Source organism: Cricetulus griseus (genome assembly GCF_003668045.3).
Source record: "Cricetulus griseus strain 17A/GY chromosome 1 unlocalized genomic scaffold, alternate assembly CriGri-PICRH-1.0 chr1_1, whole genome shotgun sequence".
NCBI lineage: Eukaryota > Metazoa > Chordata > Mammalia > Rodentia > Cricetidae > Cricetulus > Cricetulus griseus.
In genome coordinates, this window is record NW_023276807.1 from 129,930,524 (window position 1) to 129,955,676 (window position 25,153).

Below are 25,153 nucleotides of genomic sequence, written 5' to 3' on the forward strand. Positions count from 1 at the left end.
TTATATGTATGGAAGCTTAGAGGTGAACTTCCATCTCAAATCTGTCAGAAACTCCTAACTTTTCCCAGAAGAAATATGCAGTACAGATCAGGCTGTGTTACAAGGTAATAACAAAACTCTCAACAGCCTGTGTATCTCATTACACATATATAACAACAATCTTTATATCTCATTCCATGGCTCTGAAAGGCTGCTTCTCACTTCTTATGTCTGTACTTAGGCACAAGACAAATACTTTGTGGTTGTCATCATGGCTTTAATACAAGTTTGGGTAGGCCCATTAGCAATAATCTTCATGACCTCAAAGTGACAAACCTCTCTTCAATGTCCAATTTAGCTGGAACTAGTCACATGGACCCACTCAACTACAGTGACAGAGACATACAACCTCATTGTCCAATCAAAACAAAGGTTTAGCCACTACTTTAGTGACCATTACTCACAAGTGCCAGATGCGCTATTTGGCTGAATCAGGGAGTATGAGCTTCCACTACATGTTACAGTCTTACTGAAATGCAGAGCATTGGTAGAAAAAAGTGAATAGCTACTACCATGGGTAGGTTTAGGGAAGGATCAGCACTGATTTTAGTGAAATTGATTTCTAGTGAATGATCAAGATTCTGATTCAATGTAAATACTTCTGTGTAAATTAATTTTTATCTTCAAGGATTAAAATTCTACCACATCTATGATAATAATCTAACATCCTATAGCCAATTTCCCTAATCCTTGATTTTTTTTCTGTCTGAGTCCCTAAAATAGCAATAGAGGATTTTCAAAATAATAACTTAGTTAAGGACAATTTTTTGTTTCTGAATCATAGGGCATATCAGTTTGTGAAACTGAGGTAATTTTTATAACTCTCCTTATCTACACACACACACACCACATCACAGAAACGCAGATAGATAGAAGATTGTTTCTGTCCCCCAGCAAGTTGCAGGATGTTTTTCCCCAAAGATGTTCAGTATCAAATTCTTTTCACAATGGCTTGTGAAGAACAGAAACTGCTTAAAAGAATTTGAGAAGAAAATTCTTTGAAAGACTTCATATTGAGTCTCTGAAGACTCCATTGTCTCTTTCATATTGATTTTCCTTCTCCCTTAACATCTAGATTTTCTTCTTAACATGCACACCATTAATTAGTTTCCTTAATCCAAAACTTTGCAACCAAAGGAAAATGATGATCCACAGTCTCTGAACTCCTACATAGCCAAATTCCAAAGAAAGGGAACCACATTGGCTGGCTCTTAGAAACTGGCCCATGGAATGAACTCAAGTTTGCAAGTAGTATCATGTGGTCTATAAAGCTGCTAGACTTTGGACAGGACATGCTATATAAGCAGGAAAAGCAAAGTCCATTGGCCATCTTCTGCTGTAGGAAGTGGTATGAGAATATTAGTAGCACTTAACACTTTCAATGAATGCTTCAGAATATAGGTGATATAATTCTAATGTGATAACCAGTGAAATTGAGATACATAGAAATCAAACACTTTACACATTCCTGGACATTTGTTTAAGAGACAGAACCCAGTCAGGAGAAGAAATGGTGTTGGATTCTTAAAATCTATTCTTTCACATCAGTATTTTTACTCTGAAACTGTCCTTGACTATTACATTTGCTCCTAAATCATCTGTATTTTCTTCTTAGTATGACCCAGATCGCCCCATGATGTAAAAAGTTAATATTATGACAGTATATGGATACTTCTTGAAGTAAAGGTTATAACCACCCCATCTTCCTATTATTGAAGTCAGAAATAATTACTAATACATAGTATACATATGATGGATAGTCACTTAAAAAAAAGTAGGTTTTTTAAATGTGATTTGTGCTATACAAAATTTTTACCTATTCTGTTACCATTTTATAGGACCAAGAGTGCCTCCATCAGAAAACCTGGCAACAGTGCTTGTGAAACTTTGAAATTATTAGGATTCAGAAGCAGAGATGGTGGTTGGTTTGGGATTGATGATATTGTGGTGAGAACTGTCCAGAATGGCTTGGTATCTTTCGAACTGGGTGAACACTTAGAGAGGTAAGGCCATAGAAACCATCAGAGGCAATGGAACTCTCCTATAGTCTGTAATTAATGTGTATGAATGGAATCATAGGATTATACTTTTATTGCTCAGATATAATCTTTCTTTTTGGGTGTACTTAAAAGGCAAACCACAATTGACATGGATCTTCTGTTTGCAATTTTGCTCATGATAGTTTAAGTAGGGCTTTCGAAACTACTTGCAACATAGGTTTATTTTTATAGGTTTCTCTTAACACCAAAATAGTTTCAAAACAGCACCTTCATTTCATAAATTCCACAGGATAGTAATTAACCATTCGTATTATGCTCACCTCATAACTATGTAGATATAAACTGAATTTGTTATTTCAGTTCCTTCATTTAGCTTTCTCATTTCCATGTTTTCCAGACGGCCCATTAAAGGACTGTTTTAGACCATTTTAAGGTACATGAGGAGTAGACACTCATGAAGAAAGGCAATCACATGTCTAAAGATAGGTTTCATTTTGTAATGACAGCCTTACCTCTATGATTATCCCAGGCCAAATGCTGCAGAAACACAGTGTGAGATGAGAGGGTAAGTGATGATTCAGGGAGACCTCTCAGGAAGATCCTGTGAGGGAATGAAAGAAAGAAGCAGAGGAATCGAGGGGAGAGGATGGAAAAGCTGGTTTGGGTTGGATTTTCCCAGCCTGGTGCCTCAGGGGAGCTCTGGAATATTTTGCAGTGATTGGCTTGGATGGCTACACCTGGCAGTCCTTGCCTGTGAGAGAAGGCTGCTCTGGATGAAGGATTCTGTTCTCTGGAGAACAAGCAACAGTTAACTTGTCCCATTCTGGGATCTAAACCTGTATCGGTTTCCCAGGGGTGCTGTAACAAAATGTCACACATTTATTTATGATCTTATAGTTCTAGAGGCTCAGTGTCTCCAATCAGAGCATTGATAGGATTTGTTCCCTTTGAGAACTTCACGGGAAGAACCCTCTGAAAGCCTGTCCTTGGTTATAAATGGTCATCTTCGTCCTCACATAGCATCTTCTGTGTACTTCTTTTTAGGTTGAAAACTCCTCCTTTGGGCATACTAGTAATACTGCATTAGGGTCATCCTATTGACCTCATCTTAATTGATATACATAAACTTTAGCATTTGAGCATGTGACGTGGGGAAGAACAAAATTAAATCCCAAACAGGATCCATCATGAAATTTCTCACATCACAGAAATGGAGATTAGGGTTTCACCCCCACCTACTTGTGTTACAGAAATGGATTATTTTGAACATAGTCTGCTTCATGTTTTCAAATATTACTTTGATACTTTTCTATAGCCTTACTCTATTTAATGATGGAAAAGCAAAATTTTCAAACCTTGACAATTGCACTGCCATACAAAGCACACAGCATAATTACACAAACCTTGGTGGCAGAACCTGTAATAACCTAGTAATTAACCATTCTAAGGTATATGGTTACAGTTGATTTAAACATAAACTATCTGCTTTGTCAAAATGTATTTCAGCATAGTAAAAATATAGGATAAAAGATGTTTTTAAAAGTATACCATGGATACCATGGATACCATGGTATACCATTTACCATGGATTGAGCTTTTGGGATAGGAAATGTTTCTGGGTGAGACAGTAAACACTGAATCTGAAGACCCTGGACGTTACTCTACCCTTGGTAGAGTACTGTGACATTGGTAAGTCTAATTTTATTATATTTTTCTTCAATCAAAATCATTATTTCTTACTTTAATCTTATTTTTTCATATATTTTAAAAAATTGGATTTTGGATCATTTGTTCTGTCAATTAGCTTGAAACAGAAACATATTATTTGGTTATATAGAACCATTTCCTTTAACTTCTTTACTTTCTTAAGAGTTCAGGGATCTATGAAGTCCAGAAGAGAGTGTAGGGTTCCCTGGGGCTGAGGGTACTGATGTAATTGAGCAGCCTACCAGCAGTGCTAGGAACCTAACTTGAGTCCAAGGCTCAGAGAGAATCCGATCTGACCCGCTGAGACATCTCTATATGCCCTTGTTTGCATTTTATTCTCTGCACATTTCCATTTTAAATTGTTATTTATTTATTTATTTCATAGAATTTGAGACAGCAGCTTGCTAACTAGCCCTGTATACTCTGAAACTTTCTATTTAGAAAAGGCTGGCCTCAAGTTCATGGCAATCCTCCTGCCTCTACCTCCTTACTGCTGGAATTACAGATGTAAACAATTCCATCTGGATTATTTCATTTTTCTTTTGTTGCTGTTAAGGTCCAAGACACAAAAGAACATTATTCTAGGTCTAAATAGCATCAGATTCACCCAAATACTGCCTTTTACTTCCTTATTTTGTCCCACTAGAAAGTCTTCACTGGCAACAACAACATACCTTGAGTTGTCATCTCATGTGATAGTACCTTCTTCTGGACCCATTCTGGATGGCAAACCTATATAGATATGAATACATTCTAAACTAACAATAAATACAACAGGCACTAATATAGTTGCTTATTGTTATCACCAAGTATCATGTACTATACACAATTATATTTGCTGCAATTGTCAGGGCAATAGGTGTTTCATACCAACATCACCACTAAGCAATAGAATTCCTCAGCTCCATTATATTCTTATAAGACCACCTGGGTATGTGCAGCCAGTCATTGATTGAAATGACATAGGATGCATGACTCTATAATTAAAAGATGGGACCACTTTTAGTGCTCAGCTAAGACAGGATGATTACAAGAAGGATATGTTTTAGAGGATGATGGCAGTGTCCACTTGTAATCTTATCACATGGAAGACTGAGGAAGGCTGCTGTGAGTTCAAGGCTAGCTGGGCTACATAGCAAGAACAAACCACCCAATAACAACCAAAAGCATGCTTAGAATTTAGCTTGAGACCTAGGGAGAGGTCTCAGGTAATCTTCCTGCCATGAAAACAAGGGAGTCTCAGTTCAGCTCCCCAGCATTCAAAAACCTTGGCATGACAGCTCACGTCTGCAACTCCTGTATTGAGCAGAACAAAGACAGGAAGATCTCTAAAACTCAAGTCTAGGGGACCGGATGAGCTCTGAGGTCTCTTAGGTTCACTGAGACCCTCTATGAGACATTCTATCTCAAATAATAATGTGGAAAGAGGTGGAGAGATACCAGTTAACATTGATCTCTGACCTCCACAGGCATGAGCATACTTGTGCCCACACACCCAAATATACACAGATGTTTACGTCCACACAAACCACATGTATACAAAACACACAGACAAAGACAGCAAAGAACTTAGTTGATACAAACTAATTTCTTGACTTCCTTGGGTTTCACTAAAGTCCTTTGTTAATGTAGGTAGTTGATCATCAGAATTCTTGCTTTAAGTGAAAATTAAGAAAAGTAGCTTTTTCCTTGAATCTGTGGTGTTTCAATGCTTAATATTCCCCTTGTGTCTTGCTCTTTCTTTTGCACAGGTTTATTGTGCTCCAGTTGTCTTCCACAGTGGACAATAGCCACTTGGTGTCTTTTGTTAAATCTTTAGAGGAAGCCTCACTCAGCACCACTGCCTGCATTGTACTGTCACACCAGAAGGACAATCCACATAAAGTGGTTATTTTAGTGGTACCTTCTAAGGAGTTAAACCTGGCACTGAAGAACTTGCGCTCGGAAGGATTTGGAGGACTTCCAGAATCATCTAGGCATTTCCAAGTAAGAGAAGGAGAACAACTTCTTTTAAGGTTTACTGGAAACATATTTGGCTCAAGTAAGTATAAGGAACTATTCTTATGTATTCTACAGACTATAAGCCACAAACCTTAGATTCAATACCCCAAACTTGTATTACTAAGGAAGACTTCCCTTCATAGAATTTCAGGAAACATTTAGAGACTAGTCTGTCTAGGCACTAGTCTTTTTCTGCACAGGGGCATGTGTGTCTTTATGGACAGATTCAAAGTGACATTCTTTTAGAAATAGTCTTCTTCATGATTTCTCCCTGAGTTCAAGCTAGCATTACCTCTTCCCTTGGCAACTCCTTAACTTCTCAACACTCCCTGCTTCCACTTGGCAGTATGAATTTGTTTCTACACTGTAATACTAATCTGTGGAGAAACATGCCATGTGACAGATGGCCCCTCACTTAAAATGATTTGAGTTAGAAAAGTTGGCTTTATGATATACAATAGCAATACATATTCAAGTAGAAGATGTACATTCTGAGTTTTGATCTTTCTCCAGCCTATCTGTTTCCAGTATGACACTGTCTGTGATGTTACAGCCCCTAGTTGCCCACCCAGTCTCAAGGGTAAAAACTAATGTTCTGTAGTATGTTGGGTTGCTAAGCCATGGTGTCAAGTATTTGAATTATATTAAGTGTGTTTTTGATATTTTTGATATTTGATATTTTCAATATGTTACATTTGTAAGAAAGTGACAATATCACAACTCCAGGAACATCTGTGTGTTACTCTTTTGATAGAACTATATTAGCCTTCATTGTACCTAAAATTATCTACAAATTGTTTAATGTGTCCTTCAAGAAACTAGCATGGGTTAGTGGAATCCCAAAAGACATGCTTTAGAAGTATGCCATGCAATTCTTTATTTTAAATGACATGTATTTTAGTTTACATATTTTAAGGTATATTCTCAGAAATATATTTTACATTTGGAAAGTGGTCTAAGGTACAAAAGGAGCTTATATGTGGATTACACCCTGAAGACTTCTCATTCCCACATTTACCCAGTGTTACTTTTGTTCTCATTATAAATCATATTAGAAAGTATTGACTCCTAGGTTTGGGTTTTATTCATATTCTCAGGAGGCACTCCTCATTGGAATGAAAGTTCATGGGATAGTGAGCATGTATTCCTTGTCTGATGTCCTCTGAGCCTAAGAATACTGTCTTTCAATGTTTGTAGAGTGAATGGATACAACTATGACAGTGCTGAAGAAAATGAACAAGCTGATGGCAATAGGAAGTGCTGGGAAGGAGGAGAAGTGAGTCACTAGGGGAGGTGAAGAAAATACAAGACAGTGAAAGGGGAAGTGAAAAGAAGAAAAAAGAACAAGAGTAAAGAGATAGCTAAAGGAGGAGAACAAATGGTCTTCAAAGGCATTACTATCTGGGCATTTCTTTTTCATCAACTATTTCCTATTTCCAGTTCCCTTCCTTGAATAAAACAGAATATCAAAGGCATACTTATAATGGTGGGGCATGATTAAGGTGTAGATTTCATAGGAATTTCTGAACCAGGAACGTTACTGTGCACGTGACTGTATACTTATAAGTTAATTTGCATAACATTGAATCCTTGATGCCTACTATCTCTCATTCAGAAAATGGCTCCAAGGCTTCAATGGTAATTCACAAAGATAATGAGGTTTGAAGCCAGTTCTGGCCCTCACAGGGATAAGTGAGACTCAATGTTACCCAAAGACTCCCAATCTAAAGTGTGTATTCCACTCTTACATATAACATCTCAGTCATTAGAGGAGGAAAGGAAGGAAGAATGGGAACAATGCCTTCCTATTTAAGTTTTGAATTGGCAACCACACTGAACACCCAAGGAAACTCTGTAAAGAGAGATAGTCAGAACTCAGAAGTACTTCACCCAAACTAATGATGCAAATGATTTTCCTGTAATACTACAGAGGCAGCTATGTTCACCTACTCTCCTAAACAGTACTGAGCTGCTGTCTTCACTGGCAGGTAACCTGTTGTCTTGGCTGAGTCAAAGGTCCCATGAGAAATTAAGACAGCCTAAAGACTGGCAGCATGTATGCTAGCCTGTCTACAAGGGATGGAGATGATCACTGAAGTAGGTGATATGCCAGTATCCTTTATATTGTCCTTTATTCAGGACATGCTAGGATCCTCACTACAGTTTTCTAGATCTAGGAGGAACATGGCTCTCCACAAAGAATTGACACCTATAACTCCATCAGAACCTGGGAAGGTGAAGGAGATAACCTCAAGTGTTCTCTGTTCGCTGGGCCCTCATCTCCTCCCCTACTTTTCTCCCACTCTCATGTCTCCTATTTCTTCTTCTTCTTCTTCTTCTTCTTCTTCTTCTTCTTCTTCTTCTTCTTCTTCTTCTTCTTCTTCTTCTTCTTCTTCTTCTTCTTCTTCTTCTTCTGGTTTTTCAAGACAGGGTTTCTCTGTGACTTTGGAGGCTGTCCTGGAACTAGCTCTAGCTCTGGTAGACCAGGTGGTTTCGAACTCACAGAGATCTGCCTGCCTCTGCCTCCCGAGTTCTGGGATTAAAGGTGTGTGCCACCACCACCCAGCCCTATTTTATCTTCTTAAGGGTTATGCTCAAGGAAGTATTCCTTATTCTCCCTTTCAGAGCCTTATTTTATTTTCACAGATATTCACCTTTTCTTCTGTGTTCCTTGCCACAGATGCCACTTTCTATTTACTTATTTAATACCAGTTTCTCTATAAAGACTCTCCTTGGAAGTGGGCAGTTTTGTTGTTGTAACCCCCACCACCTAGGATAATCCAGGGCAGATAGAAGGACCTCTAGGATATGAAAACAAAGGTCTTAGCATTGTACTAGTAATTGTGATGGTTGAATGGATTAATGTTGTATAAATTCATTATTGAATTTAGTTGACTGTCCCTTAAAAACCCCAAAGTCCTCTGCCCTACAGATATACAACACAGATGACTCTTGAGAAAGTTTCATGAGAAATAAACACTGTTCCTACTTCTGAGATGAAATCTAAGGAATGTTTCTGTATCTTTATCTTCATCATTTGTCTGTCATTCTTGAGGATAGACCTAGAGCATGCTTTTATTCTCTGTCAGAGCTGTCAATACAGCACTTACACACCTTGCTGCATGGCCTTTAAGGCCCAGTGCAAACAAAATCCAGAAAATGCCAGCAATTTCTTGGAGAAGCTTTTCTATAATGATACCTTAGTCTTACTCCTAATGTCTAGAAAGGCTCTATGCAAGCCTATTGCCTCAAACATGTTGTCAGTGACTTATGTCTTTTAGCTCTGGGACGTGAAGCTGCTATGTCCATGAGTAGCATGTTAAATTAACCATTCTTCTATTCACTGTGTAAAACTTACCTGCTATTTTCTGCATATTGTCATCTACAGACAAGACAAAATAAGTAACTAAGTGAATACAATATACAATACAAAGCTGTCTTAAAAGGACACTGCAGAAAAACCAAAACAGGAAAAGACAAAGAAGAGGCTGACTTATAGTTTCAAACAATGATTATGGAAGAACATACTAAGTAGGTGACATGTATATAATTCTCTAAGGACATGAGAGAATGGCATTAATGGCATTAATCTCATCTGAGGCAGTTTGTCTCAGGCATAGGCATTAGAGGTGCATACAAATTGTGTGCTTGAAGACCTGAAAAGGCTAAGAAAAAAGGATCAGAAGGCACGAGAAAAGATAGTGGGAGATGAAGACTGACCACTCCTAGGGCCATTGCATAGCTTGTGCCTGAGATAACATTTGAGATGAGTGGTCAACAGGGTAATCTGACTCAAGGTAGGCCACAAATCTGTTGAGAATGAGCTGCAAGTTGAGAGTTAAACTGAAGAGATCAGTTAATGAGCTGTTTCTGTAACTGCACCTTTCTGTAAGGCTTTGGCAGACCTTCAAGTAAAAGCTGTGGATTGTGGGTAAGAATCATAAAAATACCCAGAGACATCATTTCTCTTGGTATATTTTGGTCCCTAATGTAGCTAGCACTTTCACTTCCTCAACTGACTTTTCTAGTGAAAACTCTCATTCATGTCTGTGTACTGCCTATGACATCAAGAAAAAAATTTAGTCCTCATCTCTGAGAAGAATACGTATTGTTGGAAGAAACTTCCATTTACTCACAGAATATAAATAATTTTTTAACATAGCAAGTATCTGTCCAATAGTGGTGTCTCACTTCTCGACTCGGGACTATATATGTCTGACATGGTGAGAAAGGGGAAACACTCTCCAAAGGTCAGCCAGTCAAAGCTGTCCTTATCTGAGTTCCAAATGTCATTTTCATTTTTACTTCTTTGTATGTGTCACTGGAAGAGGAAAAAATACCGTTTTTTCTTTTATTTTTATTTATTATTTTGGCTTTTTAATTTTTATACATTTTAATTAAATTAAAAGCAATCTTATTTTACATATCAGTCACAGTTCCCTCTCCCTCCCATCCTCCCATGTCCCCCACCAACCCCTATCCCAGCCCCCATGACTTCCCAGTGACGATGAGGCCTTCCATAGGGGATTATCAAAGTCTGTCACATCATTTGGGGCAGGACCTAGGCCCTCCCCCATGTATCCAGACTGAGAGAATATCCCTCAATGTGAAACGGGCTCCCAAAGTCCATTCATTTTTAATCCCTTGTTCCTCTTTATTAGAGACTGATGGCCCTCAAAATATAGTGTTATCTCTTACAACACTATAAGCCAAAATAAAAAAAAATACATACCAGTTGTTTATAAAGTCATCCATCTGTTACTGATAAATCCCCAATAATTGCATCCCTGTTTAATTTACTGATGTGACTCTTAGAGCTTCATTACAGATACTGCTAGTTTTTTTTCTTACGCTAGCATTCTTTATTTTCATCTTTAATTCACTTAAACTAAAACATTTATTGCATCCTTATTAAATGCTAGATAATGATACTTCTAGTTTTTAAAAGGTGTTGATGGCAATGATAGGTTTGCAGAGTCTAGATCTGAATTTAATCAATATGGACTTACCTCCAAATCCTTGTTTTCTACATATTAATCATCACTTACAAGTAATTGTAAATTTTACAGGGAAAGAAGAGATAAAAAAATAGAAATTTTCCAAGTCATAGTCTGTTAGGATCAAAGTACTGCTGTTTCTTCTGATAATTTCTTGGGGAAGGAAACAGAGACCTACCAGGCATTAGTTGAGGGATCTGAAAACTTTCATTTACAACTTAGATCACATTTTATTTACCCCAAATAATTTATCATTAAAAAATGCAAACATAAAATCTTTTTAAGAAACACACCCCTCTCCCCATTAATCATTGTCTTCATAGAGGTCTGCTTCACTCAAGGAGCCATACTGCCAAAATGCAATCTTATATAAAGGGGACCACTCCTGTCCATTCTATAACTCAAAACTGGTCTATTCCCACTTTAAGTGTTCAGAAATTTACCAAAATGCTTTCCAGCTGTCCTAGCAGGGAAACAGCAATATCATCTAAATCTTTTACTGAATAAACATTTTCCTTTACTAAGGAAGCCATCAGCTGGGCAGTGGTGGCACACACTTAATCCAAGCACTTAGAGGCAGAGGCAGAGGCAGAGGCAGAGAGGCAGAGAGGCAGAAAGGCAGAGAGGCAGAGAGGCAGAGAGGCAGAGAGGCAGAGAGGCAGAGAGGCAGAGAGGCAGAGAGGCAGAGAGGCAGAGAGAGAGGCAGAGAGGCAGAGAGAGAGGCAGAGAGGCAGAGAGAGCAGAGAGGCAGAGAGAGGCAGAGAGGCAGAGAGAGCAGAGAGAGGCAGAGAGAGGCAGAGAGAGGCAGAGGCAGAGGCAGAGGCATTGAATTTTGTGTGTGTGTGAGTGTGTGTGTGCGTGCGTGCGTGCGTGCGTGCGTGCGTGCGTGCGTGCGTGCGTGCGTGCGTGCGTGCGTGCGTGCGTGCGTGCGTGCGTGCGTGCGTGCGTGCGTGTGTGTGTGTAGATCAGATAACAACGTAGGATCTGGGGATTGAAGCCAGGTATTCAGGTTTTATGGCAAGCACCTTTACCTATTGAGCCATCTAGGAGGCCAAAGAGTTGCATTTTGAATGGTCTTCAATTTAATTTTAATTTACACTTAAGTAGCCACATGTCCCAGGAGAATGCAGTACTAAAATATCCAATGTGAAGTCATGGCAGTGTGGTGTGATAGGAACAGCACAGAGGAAGGGGAAAGATAGTTCTTCAAGAGTGAGAATAATTTTCTAAATACTGGAAAATGTGAATACTTCCAAAAGTTTCTTGCTAGAAAGTCATGGAGAGGAAAAAGAAAAGCAAAATTTATTCCATGTAGGAGTTTCCAAAGAATATGTGGGCCGATTACAGATGAGGAATCTTCCTAATAATCTACAATAACTTGCCATTTCTGTTAGGTTATGTACTCATAAGCTGTGATGGCAGGCAAGACACTTTAATGAGATTTGATAAATGAAAGGTCATTGGGATTTTCAAAAATTGAAGCAAACCAAATATCTTATTGGTGACCAATGCATCTCCTTTCTAGGCAATGGGAAGGATTATGGGAAAGACTACAAACTCATTTTTCACCTGCAAAGGAAACCCAGGCTAGAACTCCACATCAAAGAGGTGGATGAATTTGGGAACTATAGCTGCCCTCATTATAAAGGCACCATTGTGGTCTATAAAGTACCCAGAGAGAAGATTGTTCCCAATTCGGATCAATCCCTTCATGAAAATCTTTACCAGTTGCCAGTTTGCAAATTACCATTGAAGCTTCCAAAGGTAAGTTACTACCTGACAACTTTTGTTGCCTTTTAGTAATTCACTGTTACAATCAGTTCTGCAAGCCAATGGATAAAGAAGGTTAAAAAACTTAATAATAATAAGATTGATAAGAAGGGGTAGGTTGGGCCAATTCTAGAGCAACGGAACATGTATTGGGTTTGTGCCTTTGCTGATGTTAGTTTTTCTAACTAGAGCAATGCACATTGACTGGTTCTTCACAGCACATTGTTAATGACTGTGCAAACACTACCATTCATTTTCTGTAACTACATCTCAGTAACTGAGACATCATTTGTGAAAGCACTGAGTGCATTTCAAAGTGTACTTGAAGGACAGATCATTCTGAACATGGGACTAACATCAAAATAAACTCACCAAGACAGATCAATTAGTCCAGCGTGTTTACTTTACAAGTTATTCATATCTAATAATCTGCTTTGTGCCAGAATATCATATTAAATTATTTTCCAGAAATGTCAAAAAATTATTATTGTAAAAGTATTTTCTTTCCATGAACAAGTATAATTAACCTCTTTTCTTTTTTTTGTTTGTTTGTTTTGCCTCTGAGATAGGGTTTTCTTGTGTACCTTTGGAGCCTGCCCTGGAACTAGCTCTTGTAGACCAGGCTAGTCTCAAACTCACAGAGATCTGCCTGCTTCTGCCTCCCAAGTGCTGAAATTAAAGCTATGCACCACCACTGCCTGACTTAGCCTCTATACATAATGGGAAATAATGCTGAAAATTCATACTACTGTCTTGCAAAAAGACACGTGTTACTTTTAATGAAAGATAAATTAATCTTTTTCTGTTCTTACCTTCCATGTTTTGTATCTCAGAACATGTTTCCATATACAGATTTTTTTTTTTACATTTTTCTTGGTGTCATCTATCTCAGAGTATACATAAACTCACTACATAGCTGAGGATATCCTTGAACTCCAAATCCCCTTGCTTAGAGCCCAAATGCTAGGATTACAGGTGTGAACCATCACAGCCAGCCTTTGATCTGCCCTTAATTAACAAATGATAACTGCATTTCTGAAAGAGAGGGCTCTTCTACTTTTTATCATAAATGCAGAACTATACCAATAAAAATGTAGTCAGAATCTGTGTTGTCAAGAATGGTAGCTACTGTCCACCATGTCTATCCTCAAACATGTAACATATGTCTCAAAGGAGACATCTGTGTCAGATAGATCTATTAAAGAGATATGGAATGAATCATAACAATGAAATGGCACATTTGTAATATTTTGGTTTGATCAGGTTAAATAACACATCCTATAAATCAATTTTGTTTTTCCTTAAGTAACTGCTACATTGAAATATACATCTCAAATTCTATTTCTGTGGAATAGCTCTTTCTTAAATGAATGTATCCTTAATGGAGTATGTAAAACATGTATATAAAACTTGATTATAAGATTATAACTGAATTAATAGTTGTTCCGGAAGTTGAAAGTAGCGTTTCAGGAAGCTGAAAACAGTAGTCTTTTTGTAGTGATTACATCACTTTTTTCTAAACTGTTTTTGTTCTTGGCAATTTAACCACTAGACATGAAGGGAAAACTGGCTTACAGCAAGGAAATGGAATGCGTTTGATTGGGATGATAGAAATATCACAGTAGAAATTCACGTTTCAATTAAAGCCATTACCAGAATTTCTAGAATACAGAAATCTCTTTAAGTGCTTTTCCATGCACTGTGTCATTAAATCCTTACAGACTCTTTTAATTCAAAGCATTGTTCTTGTGTTAACGGAAGGGGAGACTGAGCAGGTTCATTCAAGTTGTCTGAGGTCCTAGAGCTAAGTGCAGAGGAAGGATTCCAACTCAGGAAATCTGTTCCCCAGGTGTTCTGCAACCTCTGTGCTGTTGCCTCTTAATAGACAAAACTTCTATTCTTAGTCAAGAAAACAGGATAGAGTTGTGGGTATCTAGATTGTCCCTAAAAGTTGTAGGACAAGACAAAAACGAAGAGTGAAGACAAACTGTTCGAAAAAGTTATCAAATAGCGTGTCATGGACACCAGCCAAACCAAAGCAGCTTCAATGTTGATTTATAATTTCCCTCCAATAAAGAGTATACATACTTTAAAGTTTATTTCACCTTTAAAATATTTAAAATTATATATATGCATACATAGTGCATATGTTGTATATGTCCATGTGTGTAAAAATTTTAAAATATTATATATATATATATATATATATATATGCATGTATAGTGCATGTGTTGTATATGTTCATATGTGTGATACATATATCACACACTGGAGGTCTGGGGACAATTTGCAGAAGTTGGTTCTCTCCTTTGCCCACTGAGCAGTCTGTCTAGCTCCTTTTTGAGTCTACTGGACATAACAGTTTACAGATTGCCTGGAATGTAATTCTGTGATAGAGGATGTGCTTAGCATACGTGAGGTACTGGGTTCACTCACCACCAGAAATAACCAAGAAATACATATATTCATTATGTCAATTTTTTGACATATACATAGCATGTAATGATCAAGTGATCAAGTTGCAATAATTAGCATAGCCATCACCTCAAACATTGTTTCAGAGTACCTAGAATGGAAGAATTTGAATATTCTCCTGTAGTTGGCTTTTTAACATTCAAGTCCCTGCCCACATGCTATTTACTGTCCTTATTTCACTATCTACTAGTCATCTTTTAACATGTAATCCTCTCTAAATTTATTTGCTGTATTTAGACCTAGTCTGTGCTGGCCAGGTTCTGTCCTAAATGGTGAGAACAGAGCCTGACTCAGACCAGGCACTAATTATGTGTGATGACATGGGAGAGGTGCGGTACATACCGCCCTCATTAGTTCCCTGAGGTTCACAACTGTGGACTGGATAGAACACTCATACTTTCTCAGATTAGTATTTTAGAGCTTAATTGTATGAGCTCTTGCCTGTCAGACTGAGGACTTGATCTGCATGAATACATAAAGATTTGCAGTGGAGAATACACACGAGGGCTGCTCTCCAGGCTGCTTAATTGAGCCCATTTCTTCCAGAGAGCTGTGTTGTTATTCTGCAGCTATGGCATGATCAGAGGCAGACAAGGCTGAGCACAGTAGGATGTTCTAGTAGAAAATGCCAGGACTTCACTGCCAAGGTGTCAGACTGTGAGGAAAGAGATCATACATAGGTATAGAAAAATGAACATCAATACAAACATATGACATAAATTGAACTTTCAGTTATCTGTATTTCCTCTGGGGCCTGTATGATTCTTGAAATAATTAGGTGGATTAGCCAAGGTAGCTAATTTAGGAGTTTATATAGATTTTCCCTGTGGAAGTTTATAAGTGATCACCTTAAATATGTCATGAGCTCGTCTCCCACTTTGACTCTGACACCCACTTCTCATCCACTTGTCTGCTCCTGTTGGCCACCTCTTGTACTTCTGCCTCAGTGTGACCTCCTCAGGAAGCTGTGTGACTTGCCAGTCTATTCCAAGCTCAGTGTTCTTGATATATGTAGCCACAGATTCTGGACTTCATCTGTTATGGTAGTTACTGCATTCGATAATGCCTTGTTTATAGTTTCTCAACAGACAAACACTTTCAACCTTGATGCTTTAATTGCCTTCATGGAAATCTCTTAGATATTTTATTGAGTCATCCATCGCCAACCCCTCAGGCATTCTAATACAGATACGGTATATATCCGCTTATGTATGCTATATATACAAATACAAATAGGAGAAGCATAAATTCCTTTTTAAAAGTTCTGACTGTTTTATAGATATAAACTATGTATTATTTTTACTTTCAAACTCCCCATTAGCCTGTGTTACCCACTTCCTTTTTTTCCAATAGCCTTCTTCTTTCCACTTAGTACCCTAGTAGCTACACAATTAGAGAAAGTGATGCATGCTTCCCAAGCAGCTGTTAAGAGACATTGGCTTTTCAGGCAGGGACTAGACCACATGAGTGTCTCTGTATCCATGATGGAAATCTGGAGGGCCCAATCTCATGCAGGGGTCCATAGCTGCTGATCATGTTTGCAAGAGCAAGGTCAAATCTGAATGGCAGCAATACAGAGTACTCATCTTCCCCATCTTCTGTCTCATAAATTCTTTTTGACCTCTCTTCTACAATGTTCTCTGGGCCTTCAGAGGTGTGTGTGTGTGTGTGTGTGTGTGTGTGTGTGTGTGTGTGTGTGCAAATGTATTGTTTAAGACCCCTCGGTCTGTTCTAATACAGATATAGTATATATGTATTAGATATACCCCCGTTTGTCCCTTATTCTCAGCATTTTGAACAAATATGAGTCCCTGCATTAATTGCTGCCCTCATCAAAAATTTGTATTTCTGCCCCATGCTGGAAGTAGAACTAGTAATGGGTAGAAATATGATTATCTACTAGTAGACAAGAAAGGAGCACTGGGAGGGGAGCACTAATGCAGGGGATTAATAAATATAAAATAAATAATAAATAGCATGTGCTAGTTCAGCATGAAAAAAACTAAAATGGGATTAGCAAAATGGTGGACTTTGGATGGCTGCCAAAAGCTAAAGATATACGTATGTAAAGTCTAGGACTTGCTTTATACAATTAAAAAATAAGTTCAAAAATGTTTGGAATGGAGGTACCTTTCCTTTATGGATGATTAATTCTGTTCTAAGAAGCAATGGGCTTTTAAGCAAAACCTGTATAAGATGTGGAATACTTCCCTATGCTTTGTTGGCCAGGGAGGACTTAGAGGCTCCAAAACAGTACAGCCTGTTGTCGTTGCTCTGCTTCCCCACCAGAACATGATGATAAATTCTAACCTAAAGACACTACATGCTCTGGTTATGGGACAAGGAGATCAAGATGGAACTGAGTGGGATCTCTCTCTCTCTCTCTCTCTCTCTCTCTCTCTCTCTCTCTCTCTCTCTCTCTGCTTGCTAGAATTCATAGTGCTGGAAGATGCTATTCAAGTTGCTAGGAAAGTAAACTCACCAATGGTCTCAGCTAAAGACCATGTTGGCTGCAATACTGACCTGCTAGGCAAGAAGCTTACTTGTTCAATAGTGCCACTACCCTTAATATTTTGGGGATAATCAACCAATTGCTCTATAATTGGATGGGAAGTCCATTCCATAGGAAGTAATAGAGACTTCGTATGATAAAGTTGATCGAAGGTACATGGCTAGAAAAGATATAGTCCAACTGGGGAACACAGTAGTATTTCCCTAAATAAAACATATTGTAAAACTGCTTTCTGAATATTTCTGAATCTCCCTCCTTCCATCCCACCCTCCCTTTCTTCCTTCTTTCCTTCCTACTCCTTCATCTTTTGTTGTCTGTTTCTTCTCTCCCTCTCCTCTCTTGGTCAGTTTAGGAGAAGCCATCTCTCCTAGAGGGCTTTGTTTCTCCAGCTGAGAAGGCATGATTGACAATACAAACTTACAAGTTTTCTACTCAACTCTGCCAAGCATCTTATAGTTAGTACAAGTTCAGAGTATTTATGAATGACTATATCAATGAGGTCATTTCTATTAGTCTTAAAATTGTTCAACCTTGAAACTTATCATCTTGAAAGTACATCACCATGTTAAAGATAAAATGTTTTAAAATAGCTGCTGCTTTTCGAAGACTACTTGACTATTAATATACCAGCTGTACTTTCCTTTTCTCCTGGATGGGTTTGTACAGGGCTTTCCAGATTCACACACTTGGCCATAGCTTTTACAAAAAGCCTCCGCAAATAAGTTCCCTGGGGCTGAAAAAGAATATGTGGTTTAGGAAGCTTTCCTCCTCTTTTGTAACTAATGTACACCTAAATGGGAATTGAAACCATGACCTTTGTTTTGTGAGAACAGATTACCACAAAGTTTGGAATAAGAAAAAAAATCCAACTCGGCAAGGCATCATCAAAATGTGTTACCTTTGACTAAGTAGAAGTATCCACAGAATGCAAACAGTAAATACTTTTAACAGAATAAAAGCTGTGGCTTAATTTCCATAACTAGAAGAAGCAATAATGTTAAGTGCCACTTAGAGCAAACAATCTGAACACACTTTCTCCTTAAATGATTGTAGTTTAAAACATACTAACATTTACCCCTTACCACAAACAAGTCCACCCTAGTACCTTGGAAAGATCTAAAGAGCATAGTGATTGTTACAGGTCAAATACAATCTGAGTGTATTTTATACCTATAAGGTGAAGACTTTACAAATATTTTAAAAAATAAGCATCTCAAAGACACAGTGTGTCATCAGGTGGTCACTATGTGTTGTGTGTGTGTATATATAGTCACACATATTTGCACACAAGTAATCACAAAGTACAATGTTAATGTACTGTGAGGTTCCTCAAAAGTGAAGATTATTTATAACTTTCATTTGTTTACTTCCTGCTTGTGAGAATACCTTACATCCTTCAACTTTCATATTTTGTTCATTCATATATTAATTCCTTCAAAAACCATGGTTTGTATGCCAAGGGCCTAAAGTACAGTAGCACTCCTGTGTTGATATAATATTTGCTTTTCTTGTCACTGTGACCAAATACCTGATGAGAATCAAATTAAGAAGATTTGTTCTGGTCCACAGTTAGAGGGGAGACTCAATTGTGTCAGGAAGGCTTGACAGGAGTGGTTCGCAGGTGCAGCATTTGGGTGTTCTTACATTGATGTGTTTCTGGTATCAATGAGAAACAAAGGCTGAGGTTCAACTTTCTCCTTTTTACATTTTCTATTCAGTCTGGTACCCCTATTGTATGTAATTTTTGCAGCCCACATTCAGAGTGAGTATTCCCTTCTCAGTCTAACTTCAATGTACACACTCTGCCAGACACCAGAGGTATGTCTCTCAGGCAACCCCAAGTTCCCCTATAATAACAATGAAGAAAAACTTATATTTGTGTGAGGTGGACCTTGGTGGATTCCATAATGGGTGAGGTACAAACATGCCAGGCAGACAGAGCTTAAATGAGAAGTTTTATTAGAAAGGGAAGGGATGGGGTAGGAAAAGGAGAGAAAAAGGAGGGACAGAAGGAGACAAAAAGGAGAGACAGGAAAAATCCTGTCTGCCCCTTCATAGGAACAGCATGAAAGAGGACATAAGTGGGTGGATTATTTTTTTTCTTTTAAAGGGTCCTTTGCACTTTTGTGTAGAATACGGAGTCATGGAACCCCGGGTTGACCAGGGTACTACCTGAGTTCAGTCTGCCAAGTGACAGGGAGTAGAGCAGCATAATGCCTAAAGCATTACAATAATGATCTCAATCTAAACCTTCCCTTGTATCTCAGTAGTCCATCTTCTGTTTTGAGGACAGAGGTATCTTTAAAAGCATCATTCAGATCACACACTTCAAACCCTGCAATGACTCTTGTTTCCCTCAGAGCAAGGTCTCCACTCATGTGCAGGAAACATGTTCTAAGATTCACAATGGGCTCTAGATATAATTGAAACCTAAGGGAATGGATGTTTTATGTATATATAGCTATGATAAAGTTTAATTTACAAATTAGGTAGAGTGAGATATTAACAAGTGCAACCAATAATAAAAGGGAACAATTGATAATTTGCTACAATAAAAGCATCTTAAGACATAAATTTTTTATTTCTGTAAATTATTGTTTAATACTTTTAAAGATTATTGACCATGTTACCATGGAGCCTGAAGGATGATGAGTCCAGAAAATACAAACCACTCATAAGGGACACCTACTGCAGAAGTCTCTATATGATTTATATGTCCACTGATTCCAGATCCTTGTATCCTATCTCCTTTAGCTGTTCAGCTTCAATCCCACAGTTATCCTGTCCCTGCTTCTAGACCACAGCACACAGTCTTCAGATTAAAGTATCTGTGTTAGTGATTTCTCTGACCTTAATGGTCCTCCTAATATCCACCTATAGGCCAATACCTCAATCTTCATTGTTTGGTCAAATTTCACATTCTTTCTAAAGCCTCCTTTGATTCTGTTAAATAGGCAATATATTTCTGTTCTCTTAGTCCAACACTCTAGTGCCTCCTTAACCTACTTTAACTTTGTTTCCCTGTAAAGCATCAGCAGCTCATGTGTTAGGTATATTGAAAGAACACTGAGCTACACACAACAAAAATGTAAGTAAGTTCCATGACAGCAGGAAGCTTAGCTCTAGTCCTTCATTGTCTAATAACACTGATGTAGAACAATGCTTGTCATAGATTAGATGTTAAATAAATGCTGGTTGCAAGAGTGCATTAATAAATACAGCTTGTATTATAGGTAACAGAAATGAGAGGAGAAATCAAGAAATGTCAAGGAAGAAAACAAATTAGCATCAGAGCATAAACAAAATTGTTGGCATGTATGTTAAAGTAGGACAATCACAGAAGGCCAACACTGAGTCAATGTCAGGGCTGAGGAGGAACACAGGACAAGAAGTTTCTCTGCCTATTCCAAGGAGAGCATCAGATGGGGAAGGAAAACAGGAGACGGCTAAACTCTGTGAAGCTTTGAAGAAATCTCATCAGAGATAATGTGCAATGGTGGCTACCAAGTGGGACAAGGTCTGCAGAAAGATCAGAGGGTCTTAATGGTACTCCGTAATCAAGATGCCCTTCTGAAAATGGCTATGTTGGCAATATGTGTGAAAATACATGGCCTCAAAGGACAATAGTTTGTTTGTAAGTCTTTTCTCAGTTGTGCCTCTCACAGTTCTTTTCAGAGATGCTCAGTAACACTCTGTCCATATTACAGGCATTTGTAGAAGAAAGCACCTTAAAAAAACTGAAGAGGTTTTTTTTTTCTTTCTTTCTTTCTTTTTTTTTTTTTTTTTTTTTTTGGTGGAAGGAAGTGGTTAGAATGTTTGGTGCCAGAACATGTGCTTCTGAAATCACCCAGATGGCTGGCTAGATGACATTTGGTTACTTTCGTCAGCTTGAGCTGTGACTGCCTTGTACTTCTCCCACCTGTTTGGTGGTTGTGCTTTGAATGCAGGAAGGGCTTCAGTCTCATGACTGAAGTCTACCTGAGGCTGGAATTCCCAGCAATACCTCAATGACAGGCTTACATAAGCAACACTGAGATTTAACTTCCTTAAAAACAAAACACAATCAAAAAGCCCCTGTGAACTCATGACACATTATCACACCATTTCTAGCTAAAAACAAAAAAAGGTACTGTGTCAGCATTTACTCTTCCACCACATTAAACAGTACACCTTGTTAAAGGAAGGAAGTGCGTAGATGCTACGGCAAGAGTTGGTTTGTCGGTAGTACCACTTTCTCTTGATTTTGGATTTTCGTTGCATTTTCCCTACCCTGCTAAGGATAATATAAAAAATGTATTTTTTCTAAGAAACTGAAATGCTAAAGTAATCTTAACTAAATAAGTCAGTGGATTCTTGTAGTGATATTTTGTTTGTAATCTAACAAATAAAGCCTGCTTGAAGATCAGTGAAGAGCTACGACACCAGTTAGCTACATACACACTAAGCCACTAGTCAGTCATAGAAGACAGACAGTGGTGGCCACACCTTTATTCCCAGCACTCAGCAGACAGAGGCAGATGGATCTCTGTGAGTTCAAGGCCACCATGGACTGCATGAGAGTGAGTCAGTCTAAAAGAGAAACAGAGCTCACACCTTTGGTCCCAGAATTTAGGATGGCACTCCTTTCATCCTAGCACTAGGAAAGAATATAAGACAGGAGCTCAGTGCAGTCTCAGGGCAGTCTAGGCAGAAAGAGTCTGAGGAGTCATGGAGACAGGATTGCCCTTTCAGTCTGAGGTAAGAGCTAGTGGCTGGCTGCTTTGCTTTGTCTGATCTTCAGCTTAAGCCCCAGCATCTGTCTCTGGGTTTTTATTATTGGTATTACTGATTCTGGAGTAAGAGAAATGCTTATGGTCAAAGGCACTTTGGCTTTGCTTACAGTTTTCAGATGTAGTCATTTTATAATATTATATTAGGATTAATAACTAAAGCCCCAATAGCACAAATGGGTAGTACTAACTTCACTCTGTGGATTATAAATAAAAAATAGCTGGAAGGAAAGTGTGTTGGGAGACCAGGGAAAGGTGAAATGAGTGGGTGTTGGGATATAGATATGATTAAGATACATTGTATGTGTGTACAAAATTTTCAGAATAAATAAAAATACCAAGGCCACCATGGTATTTTTTAAATTTAAAAATTTAAAATGTGGAATTCATTGCCGGGCAGTGCTGCTGCTTGCCTTTAATCCCAGCACTCAGGAGGCAGAGGCAGGAGGATCTCCGTCAGTTTGAGACCAGCCTGGTCCACGAGAACTGGTTCTAGGACAGCCCCCAAAGCCACAGAGAAACCCTGTCTTGAACAAAAATGAAAACAAAAACAACAATAAAAAAAACAAAACAAAAAGTGAAATTCATTATCCTGTTTCTGGCTAATAAGAAAATGAGTCAGAAAAAGTATATATATAATTGGTTTTAGTAGAAGCATTGAACTTAGGCAGTTTTAGAATTTCCTGTAACTTAATTCCATGTTTTCTATAGTAGAGACAATTTCAACAACATGTCCACAGTTGCTTTATCCTCCACCCTTTGCCAGTCAGAGAACAAATTCACTGAGATCTTGATAAATTGAAATACTATGTTAAATTATTCAGAGAATGAGAGAGCTTGGAACACTCAGTCCTAAATTTCATGTCTCCTTCAAATCCCTGCCCTCAGAGCTCAGGGAACCCTGCAGACGAGGAGGCAGAAAGATTGTAAGACGGGGTGGAGTACACCAAGAAAACAAGGCTCTCTAAATCAGTGTGAGAAAAGCTCATATAAATTCACAGAGATTGAAGTAGCAAGTGCAGGACCTGCCCAGGTCTGCACCAGGTCTTTAGTGCATATATTATGGCTCTCAGTTTAATGTTTGTATGGGATTCCTGAGTGAGTGAACAATGGGTCTCTGATTGTTGTGTCTTCTCTTGGGGTCTTTTCCCTCTGTTGGTTTGTCATGTCCATCTCTAATATGATAGTTTTTGTTTTATCTTATATTTTTTGTTATATTTTAAAAATGAATAAATGAATGAGTGAATGAAAACCTAGCCACTAGGTTAAAACTTAACAACTGAACTTTCACTTATATTGGCTGGGAGAGGAAAAACCAATTTTCCCCAATAGAGTGATACTTGGTATGTCAACCACTCCAGGACAGGCCACATGCTCAGGAACAGTTCAACATATAATGGACTCCACAGTTTTTTTTGTGTGTACTTTTATTTGGTTACAGTTTGGTGGGTCTTCCCCTATAACTTTTTGAATGTGGTTTTATTTTGTTTTCTTGGTATGGGTGTTTTTGTTGTATTGATTTTTATATCTTTTTTGAGAAAGTACTTAAAATTGGGTAGGTAAGGAAGAGGAGAGGATCTGGTGGGACTCTGGGAAGGGCAAGAATATGGTCAGTTGTTTTAAATAATAAAAAATATAATAATACAATAAATAAGAAATACTATGTATTTCTTAAGCTGTAAGCTAAACTTTATCCTTTGAGCTTCCTAATTCTGACTTCCATTTACTCTCCCTCTGGTCCTGCTTGCCTTTCACCAATCAGTGTGATCCTCAGAGATAGACACCATTGTGCATGAGCCACTAGAAGATAGTAGGGAGATAGAGGAACAATGCTGATTTAATCACCAACAGGGTTCTGTATTCCATTTTGGAAAATGCTTTGCTTGCCTACTTAATCAGAAGAAAATTTGCTCTCTTCTTCCTAAACTCCTTGCTCTCAATATTTCCCCTCTTTTCTCTTTTTCTCCCTTCTTCCTTTCGTCCTCTTCTCTCCCATCAACCCTCCTCCTTTAGCTTCTGTCTACACAGACGATTAATCTGATCAGAAGACTGAAAAACTAGCCAGTGACCTGGCTTTTAAGAAAATTTCAAGTACAGTGTATAAAATGAGTTCTAAACTCTTTTTTCTTCTTTTAATTAAAAATATGTATTTCTTCCATACAATATGTTCTGAGTATGGTTTACTTTGACCAACTCCTACCAGATTCTCCCCACCTGCCCATTCACTTAAGTCCACTTTCTTTCTTGTTAGAAAACAAAGAGGCATCTAGAAAAATAAAATAAGATAAAACAAAAACAAATAAATGAGAATAGGGCAAAACAAACAGATGAGAGAAAACAAACAAACAAACAAGAATGAAAGGAAAAGCACATGAAACACATTTAGCCACAGAGTTTCACGCACAAAAATCTCATAAAAACAAAACTGGAAACCATAATATATAAGCAAAAGACCTATAGGGATAGAAACATAGACAAAGCTTTATGAGATTAAAAAGAAAACAAAATATCCAAAAATACCATTGATCTCAACTTGTGTTGGCAGTCTTCTGCTGGATGTTGGTCCTGCCCTTTAAAGAGGCTTGTATACCCAGTGAGACTCTGCTGGAGAAAACTGATTTTTCCTTCACACACAGTAAGCAACTGGAGATAGCTTCTGGGTTAAGGATGGGGGCCATGCCCACTTCTCCTCTCAGTACTTCGATCCCATCTGGCTTAGCCTTGCCCAGGCCCTGTGCATGCAGCCACAGTCTCTGTTAGTTCATATGTACACCAGCCCTGCTGTGTCCAGAAGGCCTTCTTTTCTTAGTAACATCCAACATCCCTGGCTCTTAAACATTTTTTGGCCTCCTCTTCCACAGAGTTCTCTAAGCCCTGGGGGGA

At 38.2% G+C, this 25,153-nt stretch overlaps 1 protein-coding gene across 1 annotated transcript in view; it reads left to right on the plus strand.

Annotated features, from left to right (window-relative positions):
- Dthd1 (death domain containing 1) overlaps positions 1-25,153 on the plus strand; it is a 60,508-nt gene that overhangs the window by 15,446 nt on the left and 19,909 nt on the right. The window contains exons 6-8 of the mRNA XM_027390717.2: positions 1,878-2,042; positions 5,498-5,787; positions 12,270-12,508. Coding sequence (XP_027246518.1) covers positions 1,878-2,042; positions 5,498-5,787; positions 12,270-12,508 — 694 coding nt within the window. The remainder of the gene's footprint in view (positions 1-1,877; positions 2,043-5,497; positions 5,788-12,269; positions 12,509-25,153) is intronic.